This window comes from Petaurus breviceps, unplaced genomic scaffold (genome assembly GCF_028583685.1).
Source record: "Petaurus breviceps papuanus isolate PSGF00001 unplaced genomic scaffold, PetGlider_PUasm1.0 189, whole genome shotgun sequence".
In the NCBI taxonomy this organism is placed as follows: Eukaryota; Metazoa; Chordata; class Mammalia; order Diprotodontia; family Petauridae; genus Petaurus; species Petaurus breviceps.
Genome location: NW_027185809.1, coordinates 26,576,817 through 26,598,914, shown reverse-complemented (window position 1 = coordinate 26,598,914; position 22,098 = coordinate 26,576,817). Strand labels below are relative to the sequence as shown.

General features: G+C 35.2%; 1 protein-coding gene across 4 annotated transcripts in view; it reads right to left on the bottom strand.

Moving 5' to 3' along the window:
* The window catches only part of PCNX1 (pecanex 1), a 255,281-nt gene that overhangs the window by 38,177 nt on the left and 195,006 nt on the right, over positions 1 to 22,098 (bottom strand). For all 4 annotated transcript variants that reach the window (XM_069092081.1, XM_069092078.1, XM_069092079.1 and 1 more), the window contains 6 exons: positions 21,160 to 21,218; positions 19,790 to 20,005; positions 16,577 to 16,830; positions 10,253 to 10,483; positions 9,348 to 9,448; positions 528 to 678 (listed from right to left, as the gene is read on the bottom strand). In XM_069092081.1, coding sequence (XP_068948182.1) covers positions 528 to 678; positions 9,348 to 9,448; positions 10,253 to 10,483; positions 16,577 to 16,830; positions 19,790 to 20,005; positions 21,160 to 21,218 — 1,012 coding nt within the window. The remainder of the gene's footprint in view (positions 1 to 527; positions 679 to 9,347; positions 9,449 to 10,252; positions 10,484 to 16,576; positions 16,831 to 19,789; positions 20,006 to 21,159; positions 21,219 to 22,098) is intronic.

The following is a 22,098-nucleotide window of genomic DNA, read 5'->3' as shown; positions in this document are numbered from 1 at the left end:
AATAGATCTTAGGGCTCCCTTGATCTCAAGTTATCTGCCACAAATTATTCTTTTAAAATTCACCAAAAGATCAGTTTCCTCCTAATATAAACCTCACCTGTGAAAGAAAAATGTTAGAAATTACAGAGAATGCATTTTATTACTTAACATTTTTGTCCTTCGTTTACACCTCCCATTGTCCATCACAAATGAGAGGAAGACTTCTTTTTCAAGAGAAAGTTTTTTAAAAATCATGTTTCATTTAATTTAAACCAACACATTCTATAAAAGTATTAATCAAGTAAAATGTTACTGTTATACCTTTGGATAAGTGGTAAAGAAGTCTTAGTAAAATTCAATAATCATGTGGGGTAAAAAAAAGAAAGCTGCCTATAAGAAAAATCATATTTATAATGTAGAGAATTTGTTATGCCAGAAATACATTTTTATTGCATATTGAATGAAAATATGCATATATCTGAAAAGCAGATATAGTGAGTTTAACTTAACATTGGGTTACAGGTAACTCAACTATCTCATTTTCTTACCTGATGCAGTTTAAGTGACATGCGGATTCCAGGGACTACCACTTTTCTTAGTAATTCCATGTCAGCAAAGATCCATTCATCTCTGATTGAAGAAATACGGAAGTCTCCCTTAAATAAGGCATGTAAGCCATACAGGAATGACTCCAAATTACTGTTGATTATTGGAGAGAGAAAGCCACATATTTTTAAAAATCCCTCCTATCATCTCCATAGAAATTAAAAATTGGTTATGTCTACAAATTAAAACAAGCCAAGATGAAGCTAAAAGAAATAAAGTATCAAGCATAATAATTTAAAATAGTGAACTTTTTTTTCTATTTCTTTTATCTTCAAAATATGTTTGTTTGTGAGGAAACTATATATATATATATATATATATATTTATTTACATTCTTTAAAATTACTTATATAGAAAGTAGTGGAATGAAAGGTAAGTATATAGGAAGACACGAAGCAGTTAGGTAGCACAGTAGATAGAGTGTCAGATCTTGAGTTAAGAAGACCTGAGTTCAAATCTAGCTTTAGACACTTACTAGCTGGGAAAGTGATTTAACCTCTGTCTGTAAAACCTCCATATCTGTAAAATGAGCTAGAGAATGAAATGATAAGCCACTCTAGTATCTTTTGCCAAGAAGACCCCAAATAGGGTCACAGAGAGTTGAATATGACTGAAATGACTGAACAACAAAATACAGGAAGACAAATAAGTGGAGGGTGAATTGAATTTGAGGAGCAATTAAGATAACAGGTAAGGCAACTGGCAAACCTTAAGGCATTATGCAAATGCTAACTACGGATATAACAATTGAAAGGAACCTCAGTGACCATCTTGTTTAATAAATACCCCAAAAGAATTTAATCTACAACATATCTGACAAGCAATAATAAAGTCTCTGCTTCAAGTCACTCTAAATCCAGAAGCAACACATTTTACAGATGTGGAACAGCTTTAATTATTACAGTTATCCTCATATGAAGTCAGATCTGCCTGGTTGTGACTCTCACCCATTGCACCCAAGTCTTCTGCACGACAGCCTTTCAAATACTTGAAGACAACCCTGTCCCTCCAAATCTCTTGTCCTCCCATGGCCACTCTCTAGTTTAACAAGGTCCTTTCTACACTGTGGCATCCAGAATGAACACCACACTCAGGATGTGTAGTGAGTCTCCTTGACAAAATATCCCCCCTGTGATAGTAATGGCAATTAAAGATTCCCCTGTATTGGCTTGGTTTTCAAACTGATTGTGTTAAAACCCAGAGCTTGTTAATCCCACCTGTGGGATGGCCTTGTTGATGTGAAAAGAAAGTCCTGAACTGGGAGGAGCTTGTGACGTAGATTTGGAGAGACAAGAGAGAGGCAGAAGAACTTTTTGGAAGCAGCACCTCGTGGAGGCAGAGAGAGACTGAGAGAATTGCTGGGGGCCACTTTGAATTGCCCTGGACTTTTGAGACCTGCCCCCGGAGCTGCCAAGGACTTAGGAGACATGGCTCTTTTGCTGGTACTTTGTCTGTTTTGATGTTGTTTTGCCAGATTTGTCCACTGGTGAAAGACAGTCCTTTTGTTGAAGAAGTCCTGGAACCTGGCTTTTGGTTAAGAAGCCCTGAGACTGTCCTGCAGACAGAGAGTGAATACTGTCCACTGGTGAAGGACAGTGCTGTTGTTGCAGGGGTCTGGGAACCTTTCTGTTGGTTCAGAAGCCCTGAAGAAGGATTTTCTTGTTGTATGTTTACAGAAATCCTGGGAAAGGGTTTTGCTAATGTTTTCAGGGATTCTAGGACTGTTCTACAGACAGAGGATGAATTAATGAAGGGACTGGCAATGTATCTCGTGGCCTTGCTAAGCCTTGTCTCCCCAGGAACTAAGATTGCTGAGAACTTGCCTCTTGTCAAGATGAAGAAAAGACCTCCATTTGGGTATTAAGTGCTGTGCTTAAACTTGATGTAACTCTGGGGTAGATTCAATTGTGATCCAGGGGTGGGGAACTTTTGACCTTTTTGTGCTCTGTGATTGAACAAATGAAGGTACTTTACTTATGTTTGGAAACTAATCTCCATTTGAGAAGAGGGGCTTTGTGGTGGACTAACTGAAAGTACAGCCTAGGGATGGAGAGGTATTTAGAACCAGGACTTTGTAATTGATTGAATGAATGTAAGGTCCAGGGGTGGGTCCTTGGAGATTATTTAATCCCACTTAGTAAATGCTGTATTTGGAATGATGTCATGTTTTGATCTTCTCTGTTCTTAATTTGTCACTGAATAAAATGGAGAGCCCCTATGCTGGTATTCTGAACCTTGGGAAGCTGCCTTTGCTTGGCATTACAGTACACCCCCTCACACAAGGACCCTTAAAGGGATATTCCTAAAGGACAGGTCTGAGTCCTCCCTTGGTTAATTCACTCCAGCGGTTCCCTATGGACTCCAGGAAGCAAGCTGTCTGTTTGGCATTTAAAACATTTCAAAATACTGCCCCCACCCACCTTTTCAAGTTTTTTTTGACACATGATATTCTATCTCTGTGCATATTTGCACAGGCTATCTATTTTCCATTGTTGCGACATAAACCATCTCTACCTCAGTCTATTAGAATCCCTAGTTTTCTTCAAAGCTCACGCCAAATCCCATTTCCTATGCCAAAATTTTTCCTGACAACTCCCTCATCCCCGCCCCCCACACATTATTGCTATCTCTTGCCAAAGTCACCTCCCATTTATTTCATATTTTTGAGCAAATATAAATGCTGTTGTTTGATGTGGTCTCACCAGGGCAAAATACAGTGGGATCATTCCTTTCTTATTCCTGGAAGCTATATTTCTCTGCTTGTAGCCCAAGAGTCTATTAGTTTTCTTGACCATCCTAATATCCTGTTGACTCATAATGTGCAGTCCAAGAAACCTTCTGGATTTTTTTCAGACAAATTAGTAACTATTCCTGCCCCAATTTTATGGGCTGATGATTTTTTAAAATCATCTTCAATCTTATTCCTTATTTAATCTTTACTCCTTTCAAACATTCAACAATTTATAAAGTACCTACTTTTTTATTTTATTTGTTAAACACCACTGAAAATACAAAGAAAAATATGAGAGTCCCAGTGCTGAAAGAGTTAATATTCTACTGAGGGAACTGAGAAGAGAGAAGATAAAATATATTCACAACATATACAAGTTATAATATGATCAAGTTGTATAAAAGGATTGAGAGTGGCTGAGATTAAAAATTGGATGGCGAAAGACCACTTCTAGCTAAGAGGATCAGGGAAAGCTTCACAGAAGTTTTCAAAGAATAGGAAGATATTATAATACTATAAAAATTTATATTTATAATACTTAAAATAATTTCTTTGTAGGGAAACTTTTTCCATCTAGCAGTTAGATATAGCACGGTGCATAAAGCACTAACCCTAAAATGAAGAAAGCCTGAATTCAAATATGGCTTCAGACTATACTAGCTATGTGACCCTATACAAGTCAGTTAACCTTAGCCTGCCTCAGATTCCTCAAGTATAAAATGGATATCATAAGAGCACCTACCTTCTAGGGTTGTTTTGAGGATCAAATAAGATATCTGTAAATGCTTTTATACAGCTTAGTACAATGCCTGGCACTTAGAAGGCACTTAATAAGTGATTTCTTAGTTTCTTTATTTCTCTGTCTTTCTTCCTTTCTCTCTTTCTCATTGATCATGGGGAAAATAATCAATTGATGGCCACATAGAGAACAGCAATTTAATTTGTTTTTTCTTCCTTAGAAGTAGAAACAAAATATTCAACTTGCTCAATTTTTAAATTAAGAAAAGGAATCATAAAATTAGAATTAGAATTAGAAAGAACAAAAAGTAAAAATATATTTCAGATCTAATAATGTGAGCAGGTATTAGAAGTGGAAGAGAGGAGATAAAGGGGGAACGAAAAGAATGATAAAGGAGAAAATGGAAGAGAAAAGAAAATGACAGAGGAGAAAGAGACTGATAAATATAAATCAATTGGAATGGGAAGAGAGAAAGATACATAAAGGGAAGAAAGGCAGAGAGAGAAAGAAAGAAAAAAAGGCAGAAAAAGTAGAGGAAGATAGTAATAAGGTTGAGTAGGTTTTGAGGTAAGTTATTTGTTCCAGCTTATATTTTGTTAATCATTTGACCTGGGGAAGGTGGTAATCAATTTTCAAAAGAGAAGAGTCATTTTAAAATACTTTTTAAATATTATCTTATAGGATTTTAACCACTCTGTCCTGATTCCTACTGTAATTCCTATTCTGTATTCTCCTATGGAAGCTATGGAGATTTTACTTTCTCAGTGAGAGAGAGCTGTAGTAATATAGTTATCTGTAAATCTGCGAGGTACCAATAATCCCTACAGAGTTAAGGAGAGTGTGTACAAGTGCAGTGTTAATATATGAGCATCTGTGAGAAAGTGTGGAGAGTGAGAAGAGAGTCAAAGATACAGACATTTCTTTTATCATGCTAAGAAGTTGGAGAGGATTCTTGTAAAGAAACTTTGTTATGCTGAGCAAATTAAATGATTTGAGACTACAGTTTTCAGAAGGGAAGATAATACCTCTACATTATAGTGAGGTTTGTAGTAGATTTTAATTGTGATTATACTCAGAACTAAAATATTGTAAAGAGTTATCTATGTTTGTTTTGTTAATGATTTTGTTAACAAGTTGTATGTTCATTAATTATGATATTAATTTAATCCTAGGAAATCAAGGGATTTAGTATGTAAAGATGAGTAACTACTATTCAAATAGGAGGTTTATTAAATTAATAATATTAAACACAAGGGTGGGGGCTCTGAACTTAGGTGATTGGGATACACATGTTGAAATTTTATTAAAAAAAGTGCTACATGAGCATACTCCTGGACAACCCTAGATCTCAAGATGACATGATTAAATGTGAAAATGAATAAAACAGCAAACTGAGAGGTGACCTAAATGTGAGGACAGCAATCCAAGTAACCCAGTTACAATTGAGGGCTATTCTTACTAACCTTGTTATACTATATTTTTACTGTTTTATTTGATTTATATAAGGAAGTAGGAATAGGAACTGGAGCTGTGATTTAACTCATAGGATAACTCCAAGATGAGCAAACTTTCTACTAATGCAGGACAGTATTTTCTTTACTCATCGTCTTAAAGAGCTGCAGTTAAGACTTATTTAAATCTTAAAGAGTTGCTTAGAGTACCGAGAAGTTAATTGACTAGATGAAGTTCACACACAGATCATGTGTGTCAGGGACAAAACAAGACCTGGACCCAGGTCTTCCTATATCTGAAGCCAGCTTTCTATTCACTCGGCAACACGGTCTTTGATATAATAAATACAACAAAATTAATAGGAAAGTCAAATAATTATGTATTAACTCCAGAAAGCTCTTATGTAGCTTAGGAACTAAAGGCGGGGCCCCAAGGTATCCCTACAGTTTTCTTCTATTAGTATAAGTTTAAAAGATAAGTTAACTGCCACTTTGGAAAGAAGGGGAACAAAAGAGAGAAGAAAGAAGAAAGCAGGGCAACAGCGTGTTGCCTAGTGGAGAGGAAAAGGACAAACAGGGACTATGTCCAAGGAGATAATGCTCAAATGAAATGCTCTAGGCAGGAGGGAGTAATGGTTTGGCCTTAGACCTAACTATACAGGTACCCCTTCCACATTACAGGGGTTAGGGACACAGGAACCCGAGATCTGGGAAATCCAGGTAAAAATTTTTGGCCCTCCCTTCAAACCAGAGAAATCTGAATTATTATTAAAAGAGAAAATATTTTACTATAAAAGATAAAATAAATTACTATTAAAAGATAAAATATGTTGATATAGTGTTACATACCACTATACATATATTTTATGCATTTCTGAGTTTCTAAATGTTTTTTCTTTGTTGTCTGTTGGGCTTTGAGTATTATCTTTGGCTTCCACAAAACTCCCTAAAAAATTCCCATTTAATTTCTTATACTGACCTGTGATATATTGAAATCATGATGGAGAAAGTCACAGTGTGGAAGGGATAATTGTATTTTCTTTCAGGGCAAGTCATTCATTGTTCCTGGTAATAAAATGTTTGCATGTTTTTGATATGAGTCAACATATATACAGAGTTTTTTTGCCTAAAAGAACTGCAATTGTGTATTTGGTGAGCTTCAATCAATTCCCTGAATGTTGTAATCTATCACTCAATTTAATTTTAAAAAATTTATTAAGTATTTGCTGTATACAGAGTACTGTGAAAGGTACTGGAAGATATACAAAATTTTGACAAGTCATAATCCCTCTCTTTAAGGAACTTAAGAGTCAAGTAGGAAACAATGATAGCACAAATAATTTGAACACAAGCTAAAATAGAATGTATAAACACAAGGAAAATAAAGTAGTATGTGAGATCCAAGGCATAAAAGGTCATGAAAAATACTAGTAGAATCCAAATTTACGACTACAGGATGTAGGGGGATATGATTGGGGATTTAAGGAGAAAGGAAAAAGTTTAGAATAGTAACTATGGAAAATAATGTTTGTTGAATGAAAAGACTAAAAGAAGAAACTCTAGGACTGTGGAACAATGCCTACATTCTCAGATAAAGAAGAAGAAGTTTAATGCAAATATATTTCATATTCTAATTTATATTTAATTTATTTCAACAAACTTTTATTTTATGTGCAAGGATACTACTTTTGGAACAGAAGTATGCAGAAAAGTATTTGTATGTGTAACAGTTTGAAAAGTCTGGATCTTTTTACTATTCATTCGATTCAGAATATATGGTAAGGGACAGGGGTGACGACTAAGGTATGGAGAGGGGAAGGAAAAGAAGCTAGAAAAAGTTCTAACAATCATTACACAGGGTATGTCAGTTTAGTGGAGAGAGGGTGACTTAGAAAAAGCCTAAAGAAAATCTACAAGGTATTCATCTGTATATTTCCTCATGCAATCTTTACATTATGAGTAGAATAATAAATGTACAGGATCCTAGTTTCATGCATGGTCCTGGAGGGGGCCCCTCCTTCATTCCATCCCTCTTTTACTTCAGCTCTCTTCTCATTTTTTATCTCCCTTCTGACAGGAACTGGTGTTAATTTTTAACCTTAGCTTCTGTTTAAAGAAAAACTTTCATTTCTTAATAGAGGTCCAAGCAAAACATGGTAGCAAACTAAACTTGTATATTTGGCTGATTAAAATAAAAATTATCATAGTAAGTACTAAGAGTACTTCAGTATTCTTAGTAAGGAAGACATGAAGTTCAAATTCTACCTCTAACACTTAACAACTGTGTGACCCTGAGCAAGTCACTTAACCTCTGCCTTCCTCAGTCGCTTCATCTGCAAAATGGGAGTAATAAAAATAGCACCTACCTCATAAGGCTGTTGTGAGAATCAAATGAGATAATATTTGTAAAGCAGTTTTCAAACTTTAAAGCAGGATATACATGTTAGCTGTCAATCTCTCTCTTAAGGAGTTTATATAACAACGTATACACGGGGAAATAAATATAAACTTATAATTCCAGAAGAAATAGAGACTCATGGCATAGTGGATAGAGTGCTAGGCTAGGAGTCAGGAAGACCAGGGCTTAAAATCCTGTCTCTAAATATTTGTCAGCTATATAAGACCACACGCCACAACTTCATGTGTCTCAAACAACTGCCTAGGATTTCTCTAAATTTTCAATGGGTTGTGATCAGCATTGGTAGGAGTAATTATTTATACTATGGGAATTTATACTGTGCTCCTTCATGTCTCTGCATGCCAGAAGGAGAGAGCATTATGAAGTAGGGTGGACAGGATGAAATTAGGAATCAGCAATGGGCTTCAAAAAGGATAGCACCTGAGTTAAGTCTTAAAGGATATCAGGGAGGCTAAGAAGTACAGATGATTAAAGAATGTATTATTTTAAAAGGGAAAAGGGGGGGCAAAGAAATTTACATGACAACTTTATTACATTTTTAAAAGGAATAGTAAGTTGTACATAACAGATTTGCAGTTTCATGTGCAATCTTTTTTTATATATTATGGAAATGCTTGTTTTATTCCATAAATTAATTTTATAAATTAAAAACAAAATAAAACAACAAAAAGAGTGTATTGTAAGCATAGGGGCCAGCCTGTGCAAAAACACAGATGGGAGATGGCAGGTCAATTTTGGGAAATCACAAATAGGCTGACACGGCATGAATGTAGTATATGTGAAGGCAAAGTTATAGGAAATATAACTTTGAAACGAAAACGTGAGAGACAAATTGTGGACAGCTTTACGTGACAGAGTGAAAAGTTCATATTTTATCCTAGAAAAGACAGAAGTCACCAAAGATTTTTGAGTAGGGAATGATACAGTCAGTCCCGTATTTTACAAATACTAACTTTACAGCTATGCAAAGGAATTAAAAATCCTCATTTATTTTGAGGTACAAAGTAAATCACATTTCAAAAATTTCTTTTGATAAAATGGTGGTTTTATAATATCCCTAAAGAATAAGACAGATTTAAATTTATCTTAAAACAAGAGAACACTTACTACAGAAAAACAAGAATTAGTCTTATACTGTTGCTACACTGTACTGCATAGTGAATTGGATAAATAAATGTCATACCATGATTAATTAAAAAAAATTCTTATCAAATATTTACCCTTTGACCATACCCTTAGCATGAATTTCATAAGTCATATGAATATTAACACTTTCTAGCTATTGGTTTTACATTAATAAAAATGGTGAAGAGATTTCTGCAAGAAAATAAAATACTGACCCACTTCCATAAAAAGATGATATTCACATATAATCTATCCCATTGTCATCTCTTAAAAAAAAAAAAAGAGGCATTTTCTTACCTAGACATATGGTGGGCAGCAGTGCCTAAAGCTCTTCGCCCCAGAACACAGAGTCCATAACAAAGAGTTACTAGGGAGGAATCTTTATCTGCATCTAGTGGCTTTGGAAAAAGTGAAAAAATGTTAGAGAATGGATCATTTTACCTAACAACTCAGACTGAAGGGAAAGAGCACTCAAGTAGAAAGGGATGTAAAATAACAAATGGAATTCTCATTTGTTGTTTGGCATCATCTTCAAATAAAAATACTAATAAAAATAAACTTAAACTTAGCCCTAAGAGAAAGTGAATCATTAACATAAGCCACCAATACTTTGGGATCCTGAGATTTATTCTGGTACTATAAAAATATAATACAATAAAAATTGTTGTCTTATAAAAGTGATCAAATGGAAATTTTGAAATCAGTTTTTCTAATAGCTCCCAACAGAAATATTCATTCTACTAATAGGTGAATATATTTTTTTACTACAATAGGGATTACTGAGAAAGCCTAGCTTATGACAAGCAGTTTTAGATGACAGAAATAGTAAATTTATCTATCATCAGATAAGACAATAAAAGTAAATTTAAGTAAATTCCTTTTACTGTACCCATGACAAACAATAATATGCATATAGATTACTTTATTACACTCTTAGAAAAAAAACCAGTGTCATTGCATTATTCAATAAAATACCTCCAAGAAACAATAGTCAGGGTTAATAGCTTGGCTATTCAAACTTTTCTCATGAATGTGAAGCGTACTTAACTCCCTTAATAACCAAGCATATAGTCCATGGTGAAAATACATTAAAAGGTAATTAGCTCTAAATCCAACTTACTCATGCATACTTAAATTCACGTGAGCAATGCATAGGAGAGAAACCTGTATAGATGGTGCAAAGCATACTCCATCACACCTACCTTTGCTCTTCGAGAACAGCAATATTCAATCCAGTTGAGGTAAATCACACAGAAACTCTCTCTAGATATGCCTGCTAGTCGATGATCATAATCTTCATCAATATTTGGATTAAATGTAGGGTCCACATCAACATAATTGCGGTCAGCACATAGGCGTAGTCCTTCCTGCATCGTCTCATTGGCCAACCATTCCTCTAGTTTGGAGGAGGTTGTAACATAATAGATAATACCCTAAATTGGAACAACAACAAAAAGGTTGTAACATAGCAAAAAATGCCTTAAAATGCAAAAAATAAACGAAGAATTAAGTATCTACCATGTGCAAAGAACTTATTTTAAGTGTTGGAGATGTAAGACTACCATTAAAAAGCTTATATTCTTTGGGTGGGAAGGAGGGGGGAAATGCAACACATACACTACATGAGTAAATAAAAAAATTTCAAAAGGTTGAGAGAACACCAATGACTGGAATGGATCAGAAAAGGCCAGCACATGATCTGTTTTAAAGGCCACATTCTAGAGGTGAAAGAGTAATTTATTGGGAGGAGAAAGGGAGAGATAGATTAGGGTAAATTATCTCATATAAAAGAGGCAAGAGAAAACTGTTACAGAAAAATGGAGGGGAAGAGCTGGAGGGTGAAAGAGAATGGGACAACCTGATTCTCATTGAATTTGGCTTAAGGAGGGAATAACATACACATTCAATTAGGTATCTTACCCTACAGGAAAATAGGCGGGTAGGGGATAAGAGGGGGAAGGATACAAGGGATGGCAGATTGGGAGAGAGGGTAGTGAGAAGCAAACATTTTTGAAAAGGGATAGGGTCAAAGGAGAAAACAGAGTAAGTAGGGGGTGGGATAGGATGGAGGGAAATATAGTTAGTCTTTCACAATATAACTACTATGGAAATGATTTGGGTAACTACACACGTACAACCTATATTGAACTGCTTATCTTCCCAGTGGGGGCAGGTGAGGAGGGAAGAAGAGAAAAAAATCTGGAACTCAAAGTTTTAAAAACAAATTAAAAAAAAATTGTTTCTTACATGCAAGTGGGAAATAAGATATACAGGCACTGGGGTATAGTGCAGGTATAACTAGAAAGTTAGGGGGAGGGATATTCAGTAGGCTTGCTATTTTGGGGTGGGGAGTAGGGGAAAGACGGTGAGAAAAAATTGTAACTTAAAATCTTGTGGAAATAAATGTTGAAAACTAAAAATAAATAAATTAAATTTAAAACAGATGCATTCTAAAAAAGGATTCTATGAAGTGGAAATCCCTCCAAAAAGCAAAAAAAAAAAGTATATTTCAATATGCATTCAGGCTCCATCAATTTTGGGGGGAAGCTAGGTGGCACAGTGAATAGAGCACCTGCACTGAAGTCAGGAGGATCTGAATTCAAATCCGGCTTCAGACACTTAACACTTACTAGCTGTATGACCTTGGGCAAGTCACTTAACCCCAACTGACCTACCTGCTCCCCTGCAAAACAAAAAAAAAAACAAATGAAAAAGAAGTGAAGGTAAGGGAGGAATAAATTCTAGACATAAGGAAAACACCTATGCAAAGGTATGGTGACAAGTGATGGAATGTCAATGATGGGGTATAGCCAACAGTTGAGTTTGACTAGACTTAAGAATGCATGAAAGAAATGTAATATGAAATATAGATGGGAAAGTCTAAGTGAAGGCCATGACATGAAAAGATAAAAACACCAAGCTAACAATTTTCTATTTTCTCCCAGAAGCAACAGAGAGTACTAAGTATCTGAGTGACACATTCAGATCTGTGTTTTAGAAATGTCAAGTGGGCAGTCATATGGAAGACACATCAGAAAGACTGGAAGCAGAGGCCAATTAAATAGGTGACTTTAACATGACCTGAACCATGACGTAGGCTGTGCAAGTGGAGAGAAGGTGACAGATGAGAGGGATGATGAGGAGTCTTGGCAGCTACCTGGATGTAGAGAGCTGGAGGAAAGAGCCAAGGATGGCTCCAAAGCTACAAACCTGAATGACTAGAAGGATGGTGATGTCTGCAATAGAAATCTTTGGAGGAGGGATGGGTTTGGGGGAATGGTTTGAGGCATATTTAAGGTATCAACAAGACAAGCAGATGGAATCATCCGACAGGGTGATGCAGGACTGGAATTAAGAAGATTATAGCTGGACATACAGATTTAGAGAACAGCTTCAGAGAGATAATAGTTGAACCTATGGGAACTAATGAGATTATGAAAGAAGCGTAGAGGGAGAAAAGAGCACTCAGGACAGAGCCTGGGAAATCAGGATGATAATTAAACCAAGGAGACTGACAAAGAATAGCAGAAGTAGAAGAAAACCAAGAGTGAACCCCTTCTTGTCCCTTTCCAATCTTCCTACAACTTACTCTCCTCCACATATTCTATAATTCAAGCAATATTATAGTTTTCTACCTTTCCAGTTATCTGAACAACTTACACCTCTCACTCCTATGCACTCTACCACCAGTGGCACTAGCCTCCTTGCTGCTATTTCCTGCATACAACACTCCAACTCCCAGTTCTGGACATTTTCACTGGATGGTCCCAATGTTCTTCCTCATCCTCTCTGTCTCCTTATTTCTCTGACTTCCTTCAGGTCCTAGGTAAAATCTTATCTTCTGTAAGAAGCTTTTCCCAATCTAAATGCTAGTGACTCCTCTCTCCCTCAAAGATTATCCTGAATGCATACTGTATATAGTTGCTTGCTGTTGTCTATCCCTTTGTCTATCACAATACTGAATTTGAGAACAGGGACTGTTTTTTGCTTTTTTAATCACCAGCCCTTAGCACAGTGTCTGGCACATGGTAGACATTTAATATATACTTACTAACTCCAAAACAAAGTCACAAAAACCACGAGAGGAGATTTAAAAAAAACTCTCGTTTATTTTTAAATAAATACTGTAACACAGTAATAGAAAATAGGAATAATGCTAACAAAGATATGTTACTATTAGAAAGGCTCTACTAAAATCCTTATTTGATATTTCATTATAGTGAGAGATGATCATGGGCTTACAGTGTAAACACAGGCAGTTAATACCAAGTTTGAGTATTAATATGAGCCTAGACCTGATGTATCTATTAACTAAAGACAAGCTTAGCTAAGTCCTGTGTGTCTCAACATTAGAAACTTGGCAACAGTAACTCATTATGCCAAAATTACTAAGGCGGAGGGACTCAGAATTGGATTAAAAAAAAACATCTTTCCATATGATTAAAGAATGGTGGAAGTTTTACTTTAAGGCCTAATGTCCTAGATAAATTGTCATTAATATCTGAAAAAACGTGAACAAAAAAACAAGCAAGAAAACTTTTTTTTTTTTTTTTTTTGCTTTTTGGAGGGCAATTGGGGTTAAGGGACTTGCCCAAAGTCACATGGCTAGTAAGTGCTAAGTGTCAGGGCCAGTGCTCTATTCACTGCGCCACCTAGCCGCCCCAAGGAAATACTTTTAAAAATAATTTCTAGGCAGTTGATGATATTTTATATCAAAAAGAGAATCTATATAATATCGTTCATATGATATTTTTTCTGGATCTTGATCTAATAGCTTACTTGAATTAAGTTTCATCAAAGAATTAAATGGAAGATATAAAAAATCTGTACCTGAAGTGGTACTTATTAGGTAACAATGAACTAGCATTTTTTTAATCAACTACTAGGTACCAAGTTTCTCTGCTAGGTGACAAGCATACAAACACAGATAAAAACAATCCTTGTTCTCAAGGAGTATTCATTCTAATGGAAGACAAGTACTTATAAGTGTATACAGACATATTACACATCTGTGTAATAAAAACAGAATAAAAAAAAGTTAAAATAGTTATAGACAAGGTAGTTAGGGAAAGAAGACACTAGTAGTTGGGGGCTCAGATAAGGCTTCCCATAGAAGGTGGTACTTGAGCTATACCTTGAAAGAGAAGAGGGATTGTATGAGGCAGAAGGGAGAAGGCAGTACATTTAAGGCATGGGAGACAGCTGTTATAAAGAACACAGGAAATGAAGGAACACAGAAGTATGGGAATGAGAGTAATGTATAAAAAAGCTGAAAAAATAGGGCCAGTTGTGTGGTGCTTTGAAGGTTAAACAGAAGACAAGAAAAAGAAATTGAAGGAGTAAGAATAAGCAACAAGGGAACAAAACTGTCACTCTTTGTAGACAACATAATGGTATACTTAGAGAAACCAAACAAAAACTAGTTTAAATAATTAACAACTTTAACAAAGTTTGTAGGATATAAAATAAACCCACATTAATCAACATTTCTATATATTACCAACAGCAGGAATAGAGAGAAAGAAAAATTCCATTTAAAATAACTGCAGACAATATGTAATACTTGGGAGTCTACCTGCTAAGACAAACCCAGGAACTACATGAATACAATTACAAAACACTTTTTACACAAGTAAAGACATCTTAGCAACTGGAAATATACTAATTGTTCATGAGTAGGGCAAGCTAATATCATCAAAATGAAAATTCTACCAAAATTAATTAACTTATTAAAAGTGCCATGCCAATTAAATTACCAAGGAATTGAAGATCTAGGAAAAACATCAACAAAATTCATCTGGAGGAACAAAAGGTCAAGAATGTCAAGGGAATCAGTAGAAAAAAAAAGTTAAAAGAATTGGAAACTAAGGGATGCCTATTAACTGGGGAATGGCTGACTGTAATGGAATACTATTGTGTTATAAGAAATGATGTGCAGAATGGTTTCAGAAAACCTAAGAAGACCTATATGAACTGAGGTAAAGTGAAGCAGAATCAGGAAATCATTGTACATAGTAAGAGTGAGGTTGTAACAATGTTCAATTGCGAAAAATAAGGGAAGATCTATATGAACTGATACAAAATGAAGTGAGCAGAACCAGTGAATTACTGCACACAGTAAGTGCCATATTATAGTGATGCTCAACTGTGAAAGACTTAACTACTCTGATCAATACAATGATCCAAGGCAATTACAGAGGAATCATGATGAAAAATGCTAAACATAAAAATGCTAACATATACAGAACTGATGAAGTGAATGCAACCTAAAGTATAATTCTTTCCACTTTATTTTTCTTGCTTTTCTCTTTTTGAAACATAGTAAATATAGAAATGTTTTGCATGATTTCACTTTATTATTCCTTGCATTACTAATGGGTAAGGAAGGGCTTTAAGGGAGGGAGAAAATTATCTCTCTAAAAGAATTGTGGTGCTTTCAGAAATAGGGAAATTTAGAAGAGGAATGGATATGGAGAAGATAATAACATCTGTTTTAGACGTAACGAGTTTGAGATTTCTCTGGGAAATCTATCTACTCTGAAATGTTTAAAAGGCAGTTAGTTACATGGGACTGAAGCTCCAGGGAACAGGTAGGGCTAGATTTGCAGTTCTGTCGGTCAAATACACAAAAACCAATCGAGTCATCAAGAAGGAATAAAACAAAACAAATGAAAAAAAAAGGGGGGAAATATATCAAGAACAGACAGCTTTTTCTCAGAGTGTGGGAAAGGTAGGAGAGAATGAGGGCAGTAGCTTGAGGGGATGGTTTAAATTTTTTTTTTAAGGATAGAGAATTGGCTGTGTTTGAAGGAAGTTAGGAAGGAAGTAGACTATTGGGAGAAATTGAAGATAACTAGGGAATATGGGAGGGTTTAAATGAGGGGACAAGAAGAATAGGATGTTATTACAGAGACATAGAGAATAGTTGGCCTTGGCAAGAAAGTCCACCTCATTGTCAGATACTAGGGGAAAGGAAAGTGTGGAAGGTGATGTTAATGAGTTTTTAGACAAACAAAAGGGGAATAGAAGGAGCTTACAATGAACAGTCTCAACTTTCTGAGTACAGTAAGAGGGGAGATCCTTAGCTTTGTGAGAAATGAGATGTGGGAGGCTTAAGGAAGTTTGTAATAGTTTCTGAGGAGAATGAAATAGGGAATCAATTAGGAAGGAATAAAAGGAATAAGTGAGAGCCCATTTCAAATTGGATAATATAATTTTATAATGTACCTGGCAAAGTATCCACACAATCTTAAGGAGACATGAAAAAACTGATAAAAGTTTATCTTATTTTAATCATTTGAGTTTTGTGTAGATTTCTAAATGAGAAACCAAATACATTTTTGCAAACTGTATTTTTGTAAAATACATAACTAATTGAAGAGATGGCCATTGTATGGTTCAATGAAGTATTACTGAAGAAAAGAATAATGTGACTTTGCAAATACATTTTGTTAACTGCTCTAGGATACCAGAGGTCATTTGTATTTTAAACTATCAGATCTTAGTAAGTTCTTCGAATCCCTTACTTTAACATAATATGTGGTGAGTATTTTCCGAAGATCAAACACTTGCAGCATAGAAGCTGCACTGTTGTCAGTGATGCTGTAGCCTTCCAGCACATATTTGGTGACAAGAACCTCCCAAGCTAGCCAGCGTTGGCTAAATGCAGCATTAAAGGAGAGCATGTGGGGAAGATGACCAGGTTCACAGCAACAAAAGCCATCATCTTCATCTACTCCTTCAGTAATGGCTTCTACTTCTCGTTGTTGGCAGTAAGTACCTTTAAAAAAAGATCATCACAAAGGGAGAAAAATGAAGTGGACAAATAGAAAATGTCAAGGACTAAAACCAAAATAAAAGAACCACACAAATCCTGAAATTTTATATCACCTTAAGGAATATAGTTTATATTGCTGACAAAAATTCAATTTAAGTCAACTGCTGATAATTTGTATGTGGATTACATTCAGCAGAACTTTTTTTTTTGTCAAATTTCCTGTTATATAAAAATTCAGTCCTTAAAGTGCCAAAATCTAGACTAATAAACTCAGTTTAAAGGAAACAAAATTAAGAAGTGTGGTCAACCTTCTATAAAGAGTAACATGGAGTAAAACTGTGGCCATTTAACATCTTGGAGGCAATGACTTATTTGGAATAGGCAAAAGTTCCAGACAGCTGGGTATGTGCATACCAAATGTTTGAGCACTGGACCTCTTCTTGAGATGACACTTTCTCATACCTAATTCACTGGTCATGGTGAGGGAATTGAAGTACTCCTTGCTTCCCAATGTCACATGCAGTATCTCTCTACCACAAACAAATCTATTATCCAAACCCAGATCCTGGTTGCTACTGATCCACAGGTTATTCTCCTCTTCTTAATGAGTTAAGTGCCTCGCTCAATATATTTTTCTTGAGTCTGGAAATTCCTGCCATCAAAGTAGGGAACTTCAACAAGCAAACTGATGTCTACACAAATACACTAACTTCTCAGTTCCTCGATATACTTAGCTCCTTTGACGTACATCTACCTCACCTACACAGATAGTCAGTCATGCCTTTGATCTAGCCATCACCCACAAATGTTCCTGTTCAACATTCATCAACTCTGAACTTCCACTAACTGATCATAATCTTTTATTTCATTCTATCTTTCTCAATGCCTTTCAAACTCTAATTCTGCTTATTATATGTCCTTCCCAGGACCTCCAATAATGCTCAGTATATTTCCAAGCCAGCACCTTTGCATTTGCTACACTTTGCTCCTTCGACTTCTTGAAAAATCAGTTTAACTTTACCCAATCCTCTGCTCTTAACACCCTTGTTCCTTTGTCCTATCACTGGAACTCATCAATCCTTAATCTTCTAACACCCCCATCATCCACCTTCTTTGTCTCTATTCACTGCTGCTGAAGGAAGTAAGGAAACTGCTGATTAGATACATTACAAATTTATATTGTGTTCTAAATTGGGCCCTCATGATAATAAAACAATCCTTCTGCTCCTATGGCTATTCTAAACGTTATCATCTCTCCTCCAGCCTCCAAAAATTCTAACACCTTCTCAGCTCAGGACTGAGATTCATGCTTTCACCAACGAAATTATAATCATCAGACAAAAGTTTCCTCGTTTCCCCTTCTCTTCTCACATCACCCCCCCCCCCATTATTCTTCCCTTCACTCCAGATTCTAATAAAAAAGTTGGCCCTTCTTACCAAAGCAAATCCCCCATATGCACCCCTGATTCCATCCTTTCCTGTATTCTCCAGCAGATCGCTCCTCATAGGATGCCCTGCTGCTTCTCTCAAGTCTCCCCAATCCATATACATGCATATGCATATGTTTATATGTATATGTGTGTGTTTCCATGTATGCATCACTATATGACTCTAAGGTTATGAAGTTAGGTCAGTTCTCCACATAATTTGAGGGGACTATGTATTAAAATAGCTGTTTTTAGAAGTTTCCTTCTGGGGGAGCTCTCTTGAACCAATAAAATTATAGGTCTAGACAAGAAAAATACTTTATACATAATGGACTGATGAATTATTACTTTTTTATTTCTGAGAACCTCTCATTTCAATAAACTAATTAAAAAAAATTCTAATTGAATATGTTCCACAGTCAATTGCCAGGTTTTATTTCTAAGGTAACATTTCTTTTTAAATATTCCACTAAGTTATTCCAATGAACAGAATGATTTGAGAGTTCTAAGGAAGCTCTAATGGTAGACATTTGCAAAATACAAATAAGTATTTTATAATACCTACAGCAATCCTTCTGGTAAAATGGAGAGCTATCAGTTCCTAATGACTACTATGATAAGATATATTTTCCAGATCCTTGAGAACTGCCATGCAACCTGATGATGTACTGTGAAGATCCCTATGCCTTTCATCAACCTTAACCCTGAACCTTTGGGTCTTCTAGACCTTTCCACACTTTCTTATATGTGTTCGTTCCTTTAAGTATAGTGAGAGCTCCTTGAGAGACCTGTCTCTTTTTTTTTCTATTTGTATCTCCAGCATTTAAAACAGTGCTTGGCACACAGTAAGCAGTTTAAAAGACTTTTTCATTGATTCAATATTTCTGCACTTCAGTTTCCTCATTTATGAAATATAAAAGTTGAATTAGATGTTCCATAAGGTCATTTCCAGTTCCATAATTATCTGATTCTAACTTCTAACAAGGACAAATGAACTGAGAATTTATATATCAGTCTTACAGAAATATGGGAAAAATTCAGATAGGGTAGAGAACTGAGGAAAAGAAGAAAATCATGATTTCAAAGTTGGGGAATTTCCCCCAATTTTGGATATATGGTAAGTCAAATCAATATCCTTCAATGCCCAAAGTATCAGACAGATCATGAATCATTAATATAGGGAAGCTATTCTTGTGTCCTGCATCACTACAGTAATGAATTTCTATCATATACTTTTAAAATGTATTTTATATCTCAAATTTACACCTGACTTAGCACAAATCAATCATAAGTCCAGGAAAAATAACTCGTGGTACTCATGGTGTGTTAATAGCATCATCTTTATATACAAGGAATAGCTTATGACTATTCCCTAAATGTGAAATTTAATATTCTGATTTTCCATTTTTCCATTCCAAAAGCTAAGGATTAATTTTATGTTAACATCTACTTTGGGATTATGGTTATTAACAATTAAAACATATAAATCAAGACAGATGCAACTTAAGAAATAAAGTAATAAATAAGCACTTTACCTCTAAATTCAAGTCCCCTCAGTTGGAAAGTGACAAGACCATTACCTATCTCTATAAGATGTACCAAAGCATTGAGATAATCAGAAGCAAGAATGAAACAGTCCCCAGTACTGTAGTTTCCCCATCGCCCAAGCAGCAAATCTCCACACAGACTATGCTGTAAGGAACGGGTTAAATGCTCATAAAAGATGGAATTCAGATTGTTGTCATCTGATCCTGTAGGGATTAAATAAAAACAAATCTTAACTCTCACTACTTTTATTGTCTAAGTGAAATAATAGTGCTTTACATATTAAAAATAAACTCTCTTCCAGTGAAGGCTGTTATCTGTTTTTTGATAAGAGAAATCCATTTTATACATTTATAATTCCTAACTTTATTTTAGCTTATGATCTACTTTCTTACACTCTTTAATTTCCTCTCATTTTGAAACCATCTACTCATAATTCACATAGGCCCAATGCATAATCATTTTTATTAAAAGCAAAATTAAAACTGTTCAGGTAAAGTCCTTCCATGTGTATGCACTTAAATTTCCTGACTAATATACTACAGTATGTTTCTCTGATCAATGTTCAGGGTCCATATTTTTTTTCCATTGTTACAAATATGAAATACTGTAAAATGGTAAAGGCCTTTTAATAACATTTCCACACTATCAGTAGGGAAAAGACCCTATTTAGGAAAAGAACAAAATAAAGAATTATTAAAATAAACCATAAAAACCCAAACAAACTAGGAAAGGAGGTATATAGAAGATTTAGAGGTTTAAAAATAAATATGATTTATGGGAAAAGGAAAAGACAAAAAATGGAATTAGATCCAAAGATTAATTCTACAGTTTTGGGCTCTGATTAAAGAAAGCAAACCTAAGTTTAACTTGATGATTTCTCAAAGAAGAGTCTTCCTATGAGTACTATCTTCTTTCACAAAGAATATAAAAAAGGATGGGATTTTTTTAAACAACAGTAACTGATGAAGTAAGCCACCATGGAGGCTCACACCAGTCATCTCGGCAAAGGAGAAGTGTGAGGCTTTTGGATGAGCTGAGTTCTGAGCTACAACAGGGCTAAAGTCAACTGGCTCTCCATACTAAATCCCACACCAATATTGTGAGCCTCCCCTGGAATGGGGGTATACCAGGCTGCCTAAGGAAGGGTAAACAGGGCCACGTCAGAAATGGAGCAGGTTTACACTTCCATGCAAATCAGTAGTGAGCTTAAGGCCATGAGTGGCTATTGCCTTTCCCAGTCTATGAAAAGTAAGGAGATCCAGTCTTATCATCATCTATTTAGTTTCCTAAAATGATTTACTTTCTATCTGAGATATACAAAGTTAATTAAGTTTCAATGAGAAATTAGTGATATTACCTGGATTTCTATCAAGCTGAGAAGCCAACCTGGTATTTGAATGATCCACACGCTTTGTGCTGAGAAAATAAAAGAAAAAATTCTTTATAGATTATACAATATAGAAAAAAAAGCAACTGAGGATGGGAGTAGAAATTGCAGTATGAAGAGAAGAAAAACACAATTTTATGAAAATTTATAGAAAAATTAATATCTAACACAGGTTTTCCAAAACATAATTTAGCTATCTACCTAAAGGTAACAACAATATATGCTAGGCATTTGTTTTTAATGCTGATGTCATTTTCAAACTACATACTTCTAGGAATGGACAGGCAATTAAAAAAATGATGCCTGTGATATCTGTGAGGCTGGCACAAAGTAAAAGATATGCTTCTTGATTTTCAACTACTATATACTTGGCATATTCGAAACTTACCATTAGTTCTACCTGTCTCCCTCTAGCACCATGCACAAGTTATAAGAAAATACTGACTAAGCTCTGAAGTCTTGTATGACTAATTAAGGTCTACTTCCTGCCTAGCTAACATCCCATCCTGCTACGAACAGCTGACATTAACAGAAGGAGAAATGATCTTTATCTCGGTCCAATAATTAACTACTAAAAGGCCTTTGTATCTCACTAGTTATTACTCTGGTACCTTTTAACTGTTGTTCAGTTTAAAAGTTTACAGTCAACCTCTGCTGTTTACTATATTAGCACGTCAAATTACATCACTGGACTTCAATTTTAAATAGTCTCTGAGATACCTTTCCAGTTCTAGTTTTATGACCTTATGACCCTAAACACATCTGCACTGTTAGCAAAAAACAAAACAAAACATGTCCCTTCCTGCAAAAAACACCAACCTAACATAGGAATATAGGAAAGCAACAGAATACGAACATTGTTAACACCAGGTAAAAAAAGTATGCTTTAGGTTTACAGGAAAAAGAAAA